We start from the raw sequence: 16131 nt of genomic DNA on the forward strand, positions 1-16131 counted from the left end.
TGCTTTTTAGCTGTGCAAAAGGTTTCTGTTAAGTATGCATCTCCGTGTTGTACTATATGTTGCTACTTCATAGAGCTGTCATTTGCATCTATTTAAATCACGCAGAGACAATTTACCTTTGACTGTGAGCACTCCACTCCAACTTGTCTCTCCACTGGAGCTGGAAGCCAGGCACGTGTAAACCCCCGAGTCCGTTTCCTGGCAACAGTGAGATGCGTATCATTAGTTCAGTTTGTGTTTGTGTGTGTGTGTGTATGTGCGTGACAGAGAGAGAGAGAGAGAGAGAGAGCATGTGATACTGTGTTAATGCACCCATTACCAGTGATTGAGACTAAACGTCATATCTCTCAATGCAGAATGTTTGTACTCAAAATACTGAGCAGAGGGAAGGAGGTGTGGATGAAAAGCAGACAGAACAGACGGCTGCAACTCACACAAAGCCGACCAGTTTTCATATCAAAGCAAAATTGCCTTTTTAAAAAAAAAAAGAAAAAAAAAGAATATCAGTTCATAGCAGGTTGTGGCTCCCACTGGTGCCGCTACGTTTAAAAGGTGCATCCGAAACACTGTTGAGAGCCACCACCTTCTGTCTCTCTGTCTTCTTAGAGCATCACAGTGGGTTCACGGAGGAAACCGTTTACATGAGCAGGCGTGAAAATCACAGATGACATCTTATAAGTTCCTACGATTGAACCTAAGCACGTACTGTTGACAACAGGGGCAGAATTACTGATGCATGGACAGATATAATAACACAAAGATGAAATTTTTGGTCCTCAGACAGGTGAACTTTAAACGCATGTGGGACCTCATGCTAATGCAGATGGATTACATTTGCATGGTTGGTACGTGAAGTGCGTGCGAATCATTTTGATATATCTTACCTTTATACATCAGTAACTTGGAAATAACATTTAATTTTAAGTACAACTTTTAAGTAAAATGCAAGATGCAGCCGCTAAAGTAATTGGCTATTTATCTGAATCGGTTCATCATTATTTTTTAATAATAATATTCAAAACTGCTTAATTTAGGAATCAATTATTTCATATGAATTTTTGCACATCTCCTTTAATTAACTGCTTCGTCATTGGACATTTTGTCACTTGTAGGTATCTTGCCTTTTTTTTCATAAATGATAAATTCTCAGTGGACTCATTTGAAGTCGGAGCTTAAGTCAAGCTGGTGGCTTTTATGTTCCTCGTCTGATTCCTACACAGCGGAGGAGGAGAGCTAAAGGAAGGATCAAAAGACAGAATTTTAATGACCAGCTAGAGGTCTAGAAATTTCTGAGGCTCCGGTCTTTATACTCAACAGCTACTTAGCATTCTGGACAGGCTATGAGCAGATGTAATTAAGAGGTGTGTGATAAATGTGCCTGTGTGTGTGGGTGTGTATACATGTGAATGCTGGCAATTAAATTTTTGGGGAGGGAAGCCAAAAGCTAGACGGGCTGTGAAATTGCTTACAACAGAGGGAGATGTTGGGGGTCTCTACACTGGGGAATCTTTCAATGTGCCACTGAGGTGGTAACAACTTGCAGGAGCGACACCTCTGAACATGTTTCTGTTTGTTTAGCTTCATCACTCCGTGTCATCCTTTTTTTTTTTTTAATTTCTTTTTGTCTTGTTTTTATTTCTTCCAAGTCTGATTGCTTCATCCTCAATTCAAGATGTGGAGACAAAACAGCTGATCGTTCTGTAATGATTTATGGTCATTGGAAGACAAAGACTGATTTGCAGTGGATTTACGTTTATTGATGTGATCTGTGTTGTAGCTTTAACCCTGTTTTAATTTGGTCATGCAACAGAGAGAAACCTGTTGATACATGGGGGGGGGGGGGGGGGGGGGGGGGGGGGGGTCTTATGGATATCTCCAGTTGTTGTATTTGAAGACTGGTGGCACAATGAGACTGTAGCCCCTTCTAAACAGAGATCCCACTATATTGCCATTAAGAAGACTCCTCATGCAGCCGTTGCTTGTTTACACTGACCTAAACAAAGCTGGCACGACGCCGGGCCCATGTGTGATTTTAGACCGTATGTCGGTGTTCGGGAATCAGAGGTGTGACATGTAACACAACAGTTTCGCCGTCTGTCCTGCCATGCTGGCTCTCTCTTTTACACAGACGCACAGACGACCTCCACTGCTGGCTTATTGCTGGAGCAATAATGCTTTCCACCGTTGGAGACAGCTGTCGGTGAGTAAAGGAATGAAGTTTGAGGTTGAACTCGCAACGTTTCTTCTAAAAAGTAAACAGCTGTTCTTGCTAATGTTGGCTATGTAGCAATAGCAAAACTTACAAATAGCTCCTTTAAAACCTTAAATGCACCATACGGCAATTATAACCATCAGCGGAATTGTAGAGCAGCGTTTTAATGGATGAGTCGTCTTATTATTATCAGGTACTCTACCAGTACATGCACGAGCATGGGTGCACGTCATGAGTTCATAACAGCAAATTCCTGCCCAAGGGCGACAGTGCATATCAACAACTGGTGGCTTTAATGCACTGTGAAACTTAGCAGGGCAGGGGATATGAATGGTGCAATTTTACAATAAACTCACAAATAAAGGCTTTGCAAATGTTTTAGATAAGGAGCTTAAACAGAACCATGTTTGTTAACAATATGAACTCCACATGGTAGGTTTTAAACTAGATATATTATACTAAGAGTCACAGACACTCAGCTCAGGGTACAGTGCATGGTGAGGGCAAAGGGACTAAGTGTTTGCATAATGATGTTCCACGCACCTGTGCGGGCTGCTGGCTCTGTAAATACTTCCCCTGTTGCACACTGTGTATGTGGCTGTACAGATGTATGTGTGTGTGTGTGTGTGTGTGTGTGTGTGTGTGTGTGTGTGTGTGTGTGTGTGTGTGGGGAAGTGTTTTTGTGGATTTTAATTACAGTTTTTCATCTGTTCTACTGCAAAACGTTTCAGTCTGCTGTTTCTGTGTAGTTCATCAATTTACATGCAAGACCCAATCCACCACAAACACAATCAGCCTTCCCCTTATTCACTTATTCTGTGAACACAGCCCATATTACTCCCATTGAAAACCTTATACATTATGCAGAGGATATGCACAGCAGAGCCTATCATGACTAATGCCTCACTGAGCGCTGTTGACGCACTTGGCCATTCTCCTCCCTTGCATCTGTGGGCCGGCTCATCAGTAACGCTGACAGAGGAATTACTCAAGCCTAAGTGGCTTGTCAGAGTGTCCTGCAGGACACAGGACAGGTGACTCTCTCGCCTATACAACATCCCTCACTGCTCCTCCTCTCTTTCTATAGGCCCTGACCTTCAGTTGACCTGCAGGCCAGCTGATGATGTGCCTGTCTGAGGGGTCCCCAGATGGTGGCGTTTGATCGGCGGATGGAGATTCAGTATGGAGGGAGGGCGGGCGGGCGGGGTAAACAGCCGGGACACCTGACTATTAATCAAGGCCAGCAGCTCTGGGCACTGTGCGAAACAGATTGCTGAAAAATGGATGAGGCGAGAGGAAGAGAGGAGAGGAGAGGAGAGGAGAGGAGGAGGCGGGAGGGAGGGAGGCGGGAGAGAGGAGCTCCAAACTTAAAGAGGGAATGTGTGAATATTTATTTATTCATAATAGTTTCATTACATCTTTGACATTTGGGACATGTCTGCATTGCACTTCCCCAGAAATCATCTGCCAGTCAAACAGAGTGATGTGCCTTTTCCTTTTCTTTATCCGCCACCTGCCAGTTAGCTATGGGCTGGAGTCAAAAAGATTTTGCAAGATTTGTAAAACGAATAAAAAGGAGTAAAATCTGTGAACAGATGATATAATATCAGTGGTTTCAAAGTGCTTTTGTGAACATCTGTGCACAGATGTGTAAAACTCAGACCTTAAAGCTCCCACACTGTGCGTGATGCTCAAGTGACGAGGGCTCTGCCACGTCCCTGGTGGGTTTAATCATTTGCATGGGTATTAAGATTTTGCACAATGGCACAGAAAAGGTTGATAATGATGTCAGATCCTTCTTTGAGCGGGTGCAGGAGGGAAATGTGATTACCCACTAGTACACGCGTACACTGGGATTTAAAGTCAACACATGAACTCGATTTCCTGCCTTAACCTGATTACTGTAGTAATCTGTTTCCTTTTGTGTCCATGTAGTCCTCTTCTCTCTCTGCTCAGGCTTTGTTTGGGTTCCTCTTTTTCCCAACTGTTCCTGTCCCTTCCTTTTTTACCTTGCCATTACTACCCCACACACACACACACACTTACTACGCCCACATCAACCGTTTAGGACAATGGCAGCACAAGCCTCTCTATAAACCGCCACCACCAATGCAACACACACACATACACACAGACACACACACACACGTGCGCTTCCCGTCTGTCCAGGACGTCTTGGCATTCGGCGAGGGACAGAGGTAGTGTGTGTCTGGCAGAGATCCCAGGGTAATGGCATCTCCTCATTGCCAGGGTATGAGGAACAAACAGACCATCTGTCCCCCTCCAGGGGCCCAGATGAGATCAACTGATTTATACTGATTATTTCAGGGTTAAATGTGATTTATGAACCATGATTTGCTTTTTTTTTCTCTCAGGCAAAAGGAAAATTGAGCTCAGTATTTTGTGTTTAACCTCCTAGGACCTGGTGTCCACATATGTGGACCTCACATTTCGGGTTCTCTAGACCACAATACTAACTTTTTCTCAACAAGGGCCTGGTGACCACATATGAGGATATTATACTGCCACTCAGTAATCGAAATTTAAAACTAATGTCCTCATATATGGACATCATTTTTCTCAGGTCCCAATCAGCCTATATAGCAAAGAATAGAGCTCGGGTCCTAGGAGGTTAATGTGTTTGACACTAGCAGAGTCCACATTAAAGGATTTTTAGAGGTTTTATAAATCAATAATGTGACATTCTTGTGACAGTCTTTTTACTTATGAGAATTTAAAAAAGTCCTTTTTGTTATTTTGACAAATTGCAAATAACCAGACTGCCTGCCTAGTCTTTCAGTAGTATCCACTGTTATTTGATAATGAAGGGAACATTACAGCACGTTATATATCAAGTCTCCCAGTTTAAAGAGGAACTCAACATTAAATTAAAGTCTGTGCTATACACATAATAACATTCTTTTTGGCATATTATTTTAATACATATATATATATATATATTGTGTGCTGGTCAAAACCAGCTTGTATGTTTGTCTCCTTGGGAGTTGAAAAGTCAGTTAAGTTGAATCCTGTGGCCCCTCCTCAGCTGTGACATAACAGCCAAGACCTTGAGTGTCTATTCTGTTTGTTGGACTCGCTAGGGGTCCAACATGGACGGACCCAGGACCTCAGTTATCTTTCAGCTCAGTATAATCAGAGGGCAAGTGGCACAAGTGCCCTGTGAGTCATTGCTCATCCATACTACAAGTGGCTGATGCAATAGTGACGATCAATGTGTCAATCTGTCTCTGTCACCCCCCCACCCCTCCACCCCTCCACCCCCCCACCCAACTCCCGCTTGATTTTCGTAGCTCTGGCACCAATTTAATGGCTGGGATTTCAGACTGCTGTGAAATCACTACAAAGACGTCCTGTGGGATACTGTTAAACCAAAACTGAACGAACACAGGGGTCTGCTTAGACCCTGTCTGATTGTCTGAGCTCTCCTGTTTCCATCCTTTTTTTTTTGTCACCTATGTCACCACATGTTCTGATTTCACCACTTATCTTTGTGTGTACGATGTTATGATCACTGATAGAAAGAATGGCCAGAAATGAGAAACTATTAAAGGTCCCATATTGTATAACGTGAGATGTTCATGTGTTGTTTGATTATAAAGCAGGTCTAGGTTCTATATTAATACTGTGAAAGTATCAAAGCGCTCAGTCCACAGAGAAATGCACACAGCCTGTATTTACAAACTGAGCCTTAACACTAGAACCACCAAGACGGTCTGACAGACACTTTTTCATTATGTAAATAACTTTGTTTAAATAAAAACTACGGGTCTCTCAGTTCATGACTTTTCCTAAATATATGTTTTTAATGTTTAGAAGAATGTATTAAAATAAAGAAACATAACACAATAAATCCTCTGAGCATTTATTCCTCTGACTGCCAAAGCGGTCATATAGACCACTGTAGCCAGCTGTGGCCATAGTAATTATTACAATGTTTCTATTTCGCGGTATTCGCTGCATCTGGAGAGAGAGCAAGAGTCACTTTCTCAGGACCTGAGCGAGGGGGAGTCTGATGGTTTAGTGATGAGGAATGTCACTGTCAGCTGGCACATCCATCAGCATGTCCGCTCCAGATGCAGCCACTTAGCAAACTTTATTTTGCAAGCACAAACTGGACCTTGATTTTGTAAATAGTCAGCCTGTAGGCTATAAACAGTAAGCAACATGTAAAATCACCCTCACTTATAATAAATAAAGAATTATGATGCAGCTGAATAAATCTCGACTCTGCTGCCGGCTGCTGTCTAGTCCAGTGCACACGCCAGTCTCAGTGCGAGCTTGTAGGCTACATCGGCTCCGGGTGGAACGAATGTAAAAAATCTCTGGCTGTTGATAATAAACAATAACCAAAAATAACTATCAAATAAATCTCAGAGCGAACAGCGACAGCAGCTCTTGACATGAGAGCGCACACACTATATCCAGATGCAGGTGTGTGCTATAGGTGAGTCACTATTAGTCAATCATGTTCTAATGTAATCTACCCCCCCCCCACCCTCACCCCTGGACCCCAGACATGACATTATATGAAGAAGGAAAAGTACTAACACTTATTTTTTTCCACTTCAAGAACTGCTTGTGAATCCAAACAATGTAAATACACAGGCCGGTCTGGGAGACCGTTGTGGCGGCTTGAGGGGGTGCTAGAATGCTGGCGGTCCTAGTGTTAAAATGAGCCGTCGGGACTTCTGTAACTTTGTGATGTCACAGCAAAACAGTCACCTCCCTCAGCCATGCCATCAGATTGATTGGCTCACGACCTGTTGTTACTAGAGCTCCAGGGAGAAGCCTGAGAGAGGAGATGTGAAACTACGCTGAAATGGCTTTTGGTTCTTAAATCCACAACACTTCAAATAAAACACCAGAAAACTGTAAAATAAGGGACCTTTGAAAAAGAATTACCTCTTAAGACAAAACATCTTGTTTTCTACAATAATTAATGGAAGTGAATAGAGAGAAACACGCTGCCTGAAATGCAATAAAACCGCAGTATTTCAGTGTGACTGTGGCTTTGGTGATGGTCCGTTCATTGTCTGTGTGAATCTGATCAGACTGAACCAAAGTCTACAGAGAACTTCCAACATGCTGTTTGACAGCTTCAAACTGGTCATAGAGCACTTGCACTTCCAAAGATGGTGCTCTCAGCTGTCAACTCATTCCATTTTATTCCCAAAAGCCATAAGATGTTCTTTAGGCTTCTGACTCCTGACTATTTCAGCGTCTACCATCTCTCTCTCTCTCTCTCATTCATCCCGTCCTCACTCGCCCTGATGTGTAGCGGATTTAATTACAAGTCTCAGCGATCGTTAATCATTGAGAACCCACAATCAATTAATGTGTGAGCCTCCTTGAGTCTCACTGAGGCTGCGGTGACCTAAGGTGCTGCTTCTTACCCAGGAGGGAATTCTGGGCAGAATGGATTTCATTAGCATTGAGTAAGATGGCTCTAACGACTGCTAATGGCCTCTCGTGCTCGTTATCATGGTGATCACGCCTCACCGATGCCGTTTTGCTGCTTTCCCCTCCTCTCCTCTTCTCATAAAAACTCATCATTTTAGCCAGTCGTAAAAATGCCCTCTGTTTAAGTGCTTCACGCTGACCCGCCAGTTCAAACTGTGCCGTTTTATCATGTGTGATGTGTTTATCTTGTGTGAACCGCATCGTGTTTGATGTGCAAATAGTGATGCATGTGTAACGTGAATACATTTTAATGAGTTCACAGGAAGGTGAGGTGTGATGGAATTAAAAGCAGTAATAAATACACAATAAATTAGACTAAGCTGAAGGTCGTCACAGAAAAGCGGTGCATTTAAAAGACAAAAATAACAGCTGTGAAAATTTTCATTACTCTGTGAGTTCATCAACGAACAAACAGTTTTTTTTACTTAACTCATTTCATTTAAATACCTGGAGGTTGGTGATTTGGAATGTGCCGTTTTCCATCAAGCTGATTCGACCGTCATTTCCCAGGATCCTCTGGCCATCTTTCTCCCACTGGATGCTGGGGATGGGGTTGCCCATGATGTGACAGTGTAACTGAGCGGTGGCGCCCGGCGCTAAGGTGTGATTGGCCGGTCCCTGACGGATTATGGGAGGGACACGGTCCGAAGGCGCTGTAGGGACAGAGGGTTGAGATAAAAGGTCATACATTTTTCCAGTAGCCTGACAGGTCAACCTCATGGTGGTATTTAATGGGGTTTTATCAGTCTCTGATAAAAAACGAATGTACAAAATGGCCACAAATATCTTTAACAACAGCCTTGTTATTGGAAATTACAGAGTGATGCTCTGACACTGTGCTGACATTACGGCTTAAACAAAATCCCCAATCCTGTCCAGTACTTTCCAATCTCATTATCCATCACAAAAAACAAAGCTCAGCAGTTCTGAAACCATTTATCCTAACAATAATGATAAATGGAAACACCACATCTCATCCTGCTTCTTTTACGTGTTGTTGTATTTTTTCGAAGCCAAACTTTCAGAGACCCACTGAAGTCGGCTGTTCGGTCTTTAGTCTGCATGTAAAGCCGCAGCGTGTCCTGCCATGTGAAATGTAAAATGTCACTGGAAGAGAACATCCGCTCCCAGAGGCTCTCAGGTCCGCCTCTCTCTGGCCCTGCCCCAGTTCACCATGCAAATTGATGACATAGATTTTTTTCTCAGGCAGCAACATGTCAATGCAGTTACCTCCTGACAGACTGATAGACCACTTGACACGATATTAACTCGGTGAATATGTTATTTATTGCACTTGAAAATGTCTTTTTTTTAAACAAACTCTATACCTTTGAATAACCGTGATTAATTTGGAATACGGTCCTGCTGGATAATTGATTATCTGTGCAAAAAATTTAAGGTGCTATAGATGTTTCGATTTTTATCCATCACGGAGATTCATGGAGCCAGTCTGGGATTACATGAAGAGACGGAAGACATTGAGACAGAATAACTGTGGCAAGTTCTCCAAAATGCTGGAACAACCTACCTGCCAAGTACCTGAAAACTGTGAGCAGGTGTACGACCAGGACTGGTGCTGCTTTAAAGCCAAAGACCGGTCACACCAAATATTGATCTCATTTGCATTTTGTATGAAGTTAACTGAATTAGGTTTGACAGAGTACTCACTTTACTTTTAGTGCTTATAGAACCATCATCAGAAACCATGTGTTGTCAGTACTGAAGGTATCAATCAGCTGTTAATAACTTCAATACCCCGATTACTTGATTATTAACTATATAAAATTAAAACATCTATTGTATCTCTACAGGTTATTTCTGTTACATTTGAAATGGGGTTGCAGTAAGTACGTAGGCCAGAATACAACACCACACACACATTTTATCTGACGAATAAATGTTGACAGATCGCTGCTGAAAACACCGAGGGACTTTGGTTTTAAACACAGTGTGAAAGTAAACTTTAAGACAGTTTTATGAAATCTTCCATCAGCTCATGAAATGTAAAAATAGGTGAGTAAGTGTTGTCTGCTTTGTTTACATCAGCCGCACCGCTGGACTTCACATCGGAGCAACGAGGAGATCATGGCCTTTTCTGTTGTTTTAGCCACAGAAACTCATGAACTTATATGGCCGTGCTCCACGTCTGTTTGTCTCTAAGGTCGATCTCAGATGTAAACATTATATTATGAGTGTCTCCAACTAGCGGAGTTACGCTCTGTCTGGACAAGTCGAATGAATTCCTGCACATTCAGAAATGGTAGTGGAAAGAGCTGAAGACATACAGAAACAGAAAGTCACTGCTTTTTTTTTGCTTTTTCTCTTCCTTTTCTTTCTCTGTGGTGGTAACCGCTCCTCCAAAAGACCCCCCCGACACCCAGTGACCGAGCAAAACGACAACATTTCAATCCCCCCCTGCGGTGCAACATTTTCTTACAGACATGGAGCTCGCCCTCACTGCTGTAGAAAGCTGTGATATCATCAGATAACTGCGGCTAACTGAAAATGTGAAAAGTCAACACAGGAGTTAGTGCAGGCAGAGCAGAACAAAATCCCTGTTTACTCCCTGAATGGGGGGGGGGGGGGGGGGGGTGCAGGGAGGGGGGAGCATATGTTGCAGCAGGGTTATTTGCATAGAACTATCACCAGTTGTCCCCTTTGATTACATCAGATAAGGACTCCTGCTGTTTGCTCATTTGAGGGAGGGATATTTTCATTTGAGACAGGTTTGAAGGGGTTTTGAACTTATCTAGGTGCACATACGTGTGTGTGTGTGTCTGTGTGTGGTGGTGGGTTACATCAGCAAAGTGTGAGAAATAATCGAATATGAGGCTGAGGATGTTCAGTTGAAAGCTTGGCGAGGGAATCAAGGTGTTGCATTTAGATAGGAGTTAGATAGTATTTTTTTTTTACTTAAAACACAAACACGGTGTAAATGTCATGACTTTTTGTCTCATCCGATTAGCGGGGGGAAAGTTTCACATTAGTCATTATTATTAAATTACTGGGTCAAACTAGCTGCAATCTGAGGATACACACTGGTTTCAGTGGGAACTGCTAATGATAAACACTCATCTCATTTCTTCTGATTAAAGTTTCAGCCTTTTTCGCACAAATACCAAAAAATGTGTCCTTTAGTTTGGTAGTATCTCCTGAAAACTACCGGAGGAGGGCAGTAAACATAATATATAACAGTGTACAGGTCGACAGTAAGACAAGTAAAGAGGAAAATTCACGATGTCAGTTGAACCAAACTCTGAATTTAGATCTAAATCTTGAGCAAAGCCGTCAAGTAAATTCAAGGTCTTTCAGTCAATCTTTATTTTGTGTAATCAGGTTACTGCACTCAATCCACACAACCCACCACCTGCCTTTTTGTGTGTGTGTGTGTGTTTACACTCACCACTTTCCACCTCCAGCAGGGCTTTAGTCAGGATGCTGCCAGCCACGCTGATGGCCTGGCAGATGTAGTAGCCAGAGTCTTTGACTTGGACATCAGTGATGGTCAGCTCGCCGCTCAGCGACACAGAAAAACGACCCGACTGCGACGGCTCCTGGATGGGGAACAGCAAGATCTGGAGAAGGGAAAAAGGTCACAAAGATTAGTCTTTTCATTCAGAAATGAAAAATTTCGTTTAATTTTTACATTTCATTTACTCACATTATGCATTAACACACATTCAATATATCAGTTTGATGTACACATAACTATAAGGATTAGTTTAACACACAGGCATTGCGATATTGAAGGAAAGAGTCTTGAAAACACAGAGGAAGTTTTCTCACTGCCAGAAAAAAAGCTCTACCACTTGCAGCTGTGTGAGGAGTTTGAATCTTGCAACTGTACACAATGTTAATCCATAAAGGTGGCTCTCCTGAACGTTCAAGGATAAGCTTGTTTTGACATTTTTATTTCGGCTGAATAGATCATTTCAAAATAAAGATGCAGAAGACATGGAGGAGAGTTGGTTAGAAAGAAAAGAGAAAGCAGTGGCTGAGCATGCAGTTCATTTTAGCACTTTTGTAAAAGAACCGGAAAAATTCTCTCTTTGTGCAAATAGACAAACCTACAACAATAAACACACAAAATACAGTAACAGAAAAAAAAAACAAATCAAGCACACAAGAAAGAGACATTATGTTGAGATGGTTTCCAGTTAAAAGTCAGGGGTTTGGTTTCCTGCGAAAACACTTCGACAAATGACTGTAGCCAGAAACTCATTTTCAGTGTTGGTCCTCTGTGAGAGCTCTCAGGATTAAAAAAATAACAACTGGTGCTCTGTGCCTGTAACTTATCTCTTTCATTACATCTACACCATGCAGACCCTCAGCTGTTAGTTCCATCCAGGGGATAAGAAGATAAAGTTTTAGGGCCTTGCTCAAGGGCACTTCAACAGTGTACACCAATGTTACTGCAAACTCAAACCTTGGCTTTCACTTTCAATTTAATTCCTCTTTATTTATCTTTTATGTCTTCTTTCTTTCTTTATTTGTCAGTATGAAGTAACTGTATGTTTCCTGTGTGTTTCACTGAAAGGCAGCTGCTGTTCCCAACATGCTACCCACATACTTCCTCTCCTCCTCTTCCTCTGCGCCTTCTCCTTTTTTTTTTTTTTTTTATCTCTCTCCTCCACTCTTGTTCTCCCTCTCCCACACACACATTCTGCAGGCCTTCTCCAATCTCGCTCTTCCCCCTCTAATCTGTACCTGGGAGCCATGCTACAGGCACCCACGCGCTCTCATCAGACCTTTCAGCGCATTCCAACCGGCTGCAATGCTTATCACACACTCGCCTTTCTCACACACACACACACACACACACACACACATACACACACGCACCTCATTTTCCCATCATCCACACAGGGTATTATTCACCAAAGCGTTAGTTTGTCTTCAAAAGTGTGCGTGTGCGTGTGTGTGTTTGTGTGTGCGCGTGTGTGTGTGTCAGTGAGTCACCCTGGCATGAAACTACAGCACATAGTGATAAAAGCCAAGTATGACAGTGAAGAACATGACAGTGGGAAGAGACACAAGCTCTTTTTAAAGCACACGGAACTAGCTTAAACTAGCATAATAACATTATAACAAAGGGCTCCTTTTCTTTATCATCAACAATGGGTGAAAATGGCTAAAATAGTTTATTTATTACAATAAAGCAAAATTATACTGTAATTATAATTTTTTACATAATTTATTGTGGCATTGCGCTGCAGCAGAAGCAACAAGTCCTCCAACCTAAATGACAAAATAGCTTTCTTGTCCCTATCCCTCAATACGCACCAGTTGTCATGGTAACAATAATACAATCTGTAGGGATGTACAAGCAGCAGGCGTACCAGACCTTTGTTGTCATGGTAAACGATAGTAGACACACTGGTTAAGGTTGTGAAACAGTGACAGTTTGTTTAGGTGTAGGCACAAAAACGACTTGGTTAGGTTTAAAAAAAGAATTGTGGGTAATGAACGTGGTTAGAAACGTCGCTGACTGTCGGGCAACTGACAACTATGGTGAAATATATTTGTATATATATATATATAGTATATGCCTCTGATGTGGAAGCATTTGTAAAATTACCTCTGCTGTCAGATACGAACTGACTGTGAGACCCTGATGGTGCCTCAGAGGGAAGATGTGGAAACAGAAAGTGTTTAATATGCCATAGAGAGTTTCTTACCTGGCTGCCTTCTTTCTGCCAGAAGACGGCTGGAGGCGGGTTTCCTTTGGTGCCACAGAGGAAGGTCACGGTGCGACCCGGAGCTGTGATCTGGTCCCGCGGCCGAACCACAATCTGAGGGGGCACTGCAACACAGAGAATAGGAGAGAAACGGTTTAGCGGGTCGCAACAGAAACAAAGTCTTTATGTGTCATTTTTTTGTGTGTGCGTGCGTGTGTGTGTGTGTGTGTGTGTGTGTGTGTGTGTGTGTGTGTGTGTGTGTGTGTGTGTGTGTGTGTGTGTGTGCTGAATGAGCTTAATACAGCGAGACTGTGTCGGCAGTGAGACTGAGTGCATTAAGCTATGACAGGCCACCAGTGATGACAGCAGCTCATAACTGGTAACTCTCTCACTCAAGTGGTCTCTGTCTCTTTATCTCTCATGCAGAAAAACACACACACACGCACGCACACACACGCACGCACGCACACACACACACACACACACACACACACGCACACGCACACGCACACGCACACGCACAGCACACAGGCATAAATGTACTCGGACAGAGGTGCACTATCACACATACACACGGGTCAAATCATAAAACAGAACAACACAAATCTTTGCTGCCGTTCTCACTTCATCCTATTCATCTGACTGACTGAAGAGGCCAGAAACAGATCAACATTTATAAAGACGTCGTGAACATAAAGATCTTTTTTAACGTACAGGCAACAAAGCCAAGAGAGCAGCCTCATGGGAGCTGAGACCTTATTCTTTTATCAGCAGCCATAGCACTTGCTTTCAACCCTCAGTTAACCATGTTTGAATATTCATTATGTCCAAACATTCACTCAAGGTTGCAAAGCAATTACTCTTGATTAAACATTTTTAATATAAGAGGATTTTGTGTGAAAATAGCAAGTGGTGACACACTGTGTCGAGGCAAAAGGGAAAAAAAAGAGGCAAAAACAGACGTTAATGACACTTTAAGGGGCCAATCCTGATTTATATACAAAAGACTTATTAAGTGATGCTCTGAGGTGACTCAGAGAAAGTAAGTCTCCAGATGACGGCAAATGATCACCACTGATTATTAAAAAGGGGTATTCTTTGAGAGTTACTTCAAACATGATTAAGCTGAGATATGACACTCCATGACAATAGAGCAATTTTTTTTTTTTTTTTTTTAAAGTTAACGCTTCAACTTAACAATAAAATCAATTATCAGTAGCAGTGCTTTTTTTTTCCTTCCATTTTGAGCCAAAAACCAGGAACTCATGCTGCCCTATCCAAGTCGGATATCGGAGATGGGAACGACGTCGCGGCCGAGTTGACCGTGTTCCAGTTCAACGAGTCGGAAGCTTGTTATTGTTGTCGCTTGCTTGTTATTGTTAGGTTGGACAGTACTGTGTTTACGACAGAAGGGCTAATGAACAGTATATTACCACAGATTTCACTTCTGTTGCTGAGTAGAGCAGCCATGTTGGATTTTGAGGTCGTAGGTTGGTGATGTTCTTCAGGAGGCAAGTGAAATTTCCAACTGGGAACTTGGGACATTCCCAGTTCAAATAAATTGAGTTCCTCCTGGATGGTTCCAGGTGGTTCAACTTTTCAATGATTCAGGAACTATGGGGGCGGAGTTTGGGGGGGGGCTGAATGTCACTGATTGGCCAAAACATAAACCCAGCAGCTGCTTTAGCTTGTGCATCGCTTCATTCGCAAACCAAGGAAGTAATGAGCATCAACATTAGGACGTGGGGCTGGAAGTTTCTCGTGAGTGGAAACTAAAGTTATCTGCTTCCTGACGAGTTCAAAGCAAAAAGAGAGAGGAAGAGAGAGAGAGCGAGTGTGATCTGACTGAGAGCACGAGCGAACGAGAGAGAGGGAGCGGTGATAAGCAAACAACGCTTAATTCATTTCACACTCAACAGGTCGTCTACTGTAGACAAGACGAGCGTTTTCCGTCTCCTCTTCAACCTCTTCATCTCTCCGGTGCATCCATCAATTACATTCATGAGGGTCACTTAAATACAAAGAACAACACAATGACTGTACATTATTGTTTCTCTTTGTGTGAACATTTTTTTTTGTACCCCCACAGTCGTTTTTAATCATCAGACTAATTCCCATGTTTATTCAGATGCAGACAGGAACGCACAAAGAGCAGAACTGATCTATTTGATTGAGAAAAGCAAGGACGGGGCTACTAAATCCTACGTCCTTTGTGACCTTGATTTCTTCCAACATGCTTATTGGTTACGTTATGGGTGCAGAACCTATCAAAAAGTTCAGCCCAGAACCCCAGAGGAGCCTAAATTCAGGTTTGTGGGTTACCTTTCTGATCCCAGGCACCAGGCTAATGAAATGTCTCTGGACATTGATGGAGGGCGGCAGGGAAAAGGGGGCTGCAAATAACTGATCGGCTGTCTCACTTTCTCTCTGCCACTCCTTCCTCCCTTTGTGTGAGTGTGTGTGTCTCCACACAGCCACACACATGCACACACACACACACACACATCTTTGATTTCTATTGATTTTGTAGCAAGTGAGAGGGCTTCCTCCACAGAGGCGAGTGTGAATGCATAATGATGCCCTCCACCAATCCTAATTGATTTCTCATCTACCCACCTGATCTCCTGCTTCTCTTTCATTTCTCAGTCTCAATTAGCTTTGGGAGAAACTGAGAGAAAGAGGAGAAGAACCAGACAGCAGAACAGACAGATGAATATTAAAAAAAAACACTTAACCATCAGTGAAAGTCAAAGTGTGGAG

At 42.7% G+C, this 16131-nt stretch overlaps 1 protein-coding gene across 2 annotated transcripts in view; it reads right to left on the reverse strand.

The window, feature by feature from the left end:
- The window catches only part of robo3 (roundabout, axon guidance receptor, homolog 3 (Drosophila)), an 85137-nt gene that overhangs the window by 18209 nt on the left and 50797 nt on the right, over window positions 1-16131 (reverse strand). For both annotated transcript variants that reach the window (XM_056397057.1, XM_056397056.1), the window contains exons 7-10: window positions 13372-13496; window positions 11097-11268; window positions 8141-8346; window positions 117-198 (exon numbers count right to left, since the gene is read on the reverse strand). In XM_056397057.1, coding sequence (XP_056253032.1) covers window positions 117-198; window positions 8141-8346; window positions 11097-11268; window positions 13372-13496 — 585 coding nt within the window. The remainder of the gene's footprint in view (window positions 1-116; window positions 199-8140; window positions 8347-11096; window positions 11269-13371; window positions 13497-16131) is intronic.

Source organism: Seriola aureovittata, chromosome 15, assembly GCF_021018895.1.
Source record: "Seriola aureovittata isolate HTS-2021-v1 ecotype China chromosome 15, ASM2101889v1, whole genome shotgun sequence".
NCBI lineage: Eukaryota > Metazoa > Chordata > Actinopteri > Carangiformes > Carangidae > Seriola > Seriola aureovittata.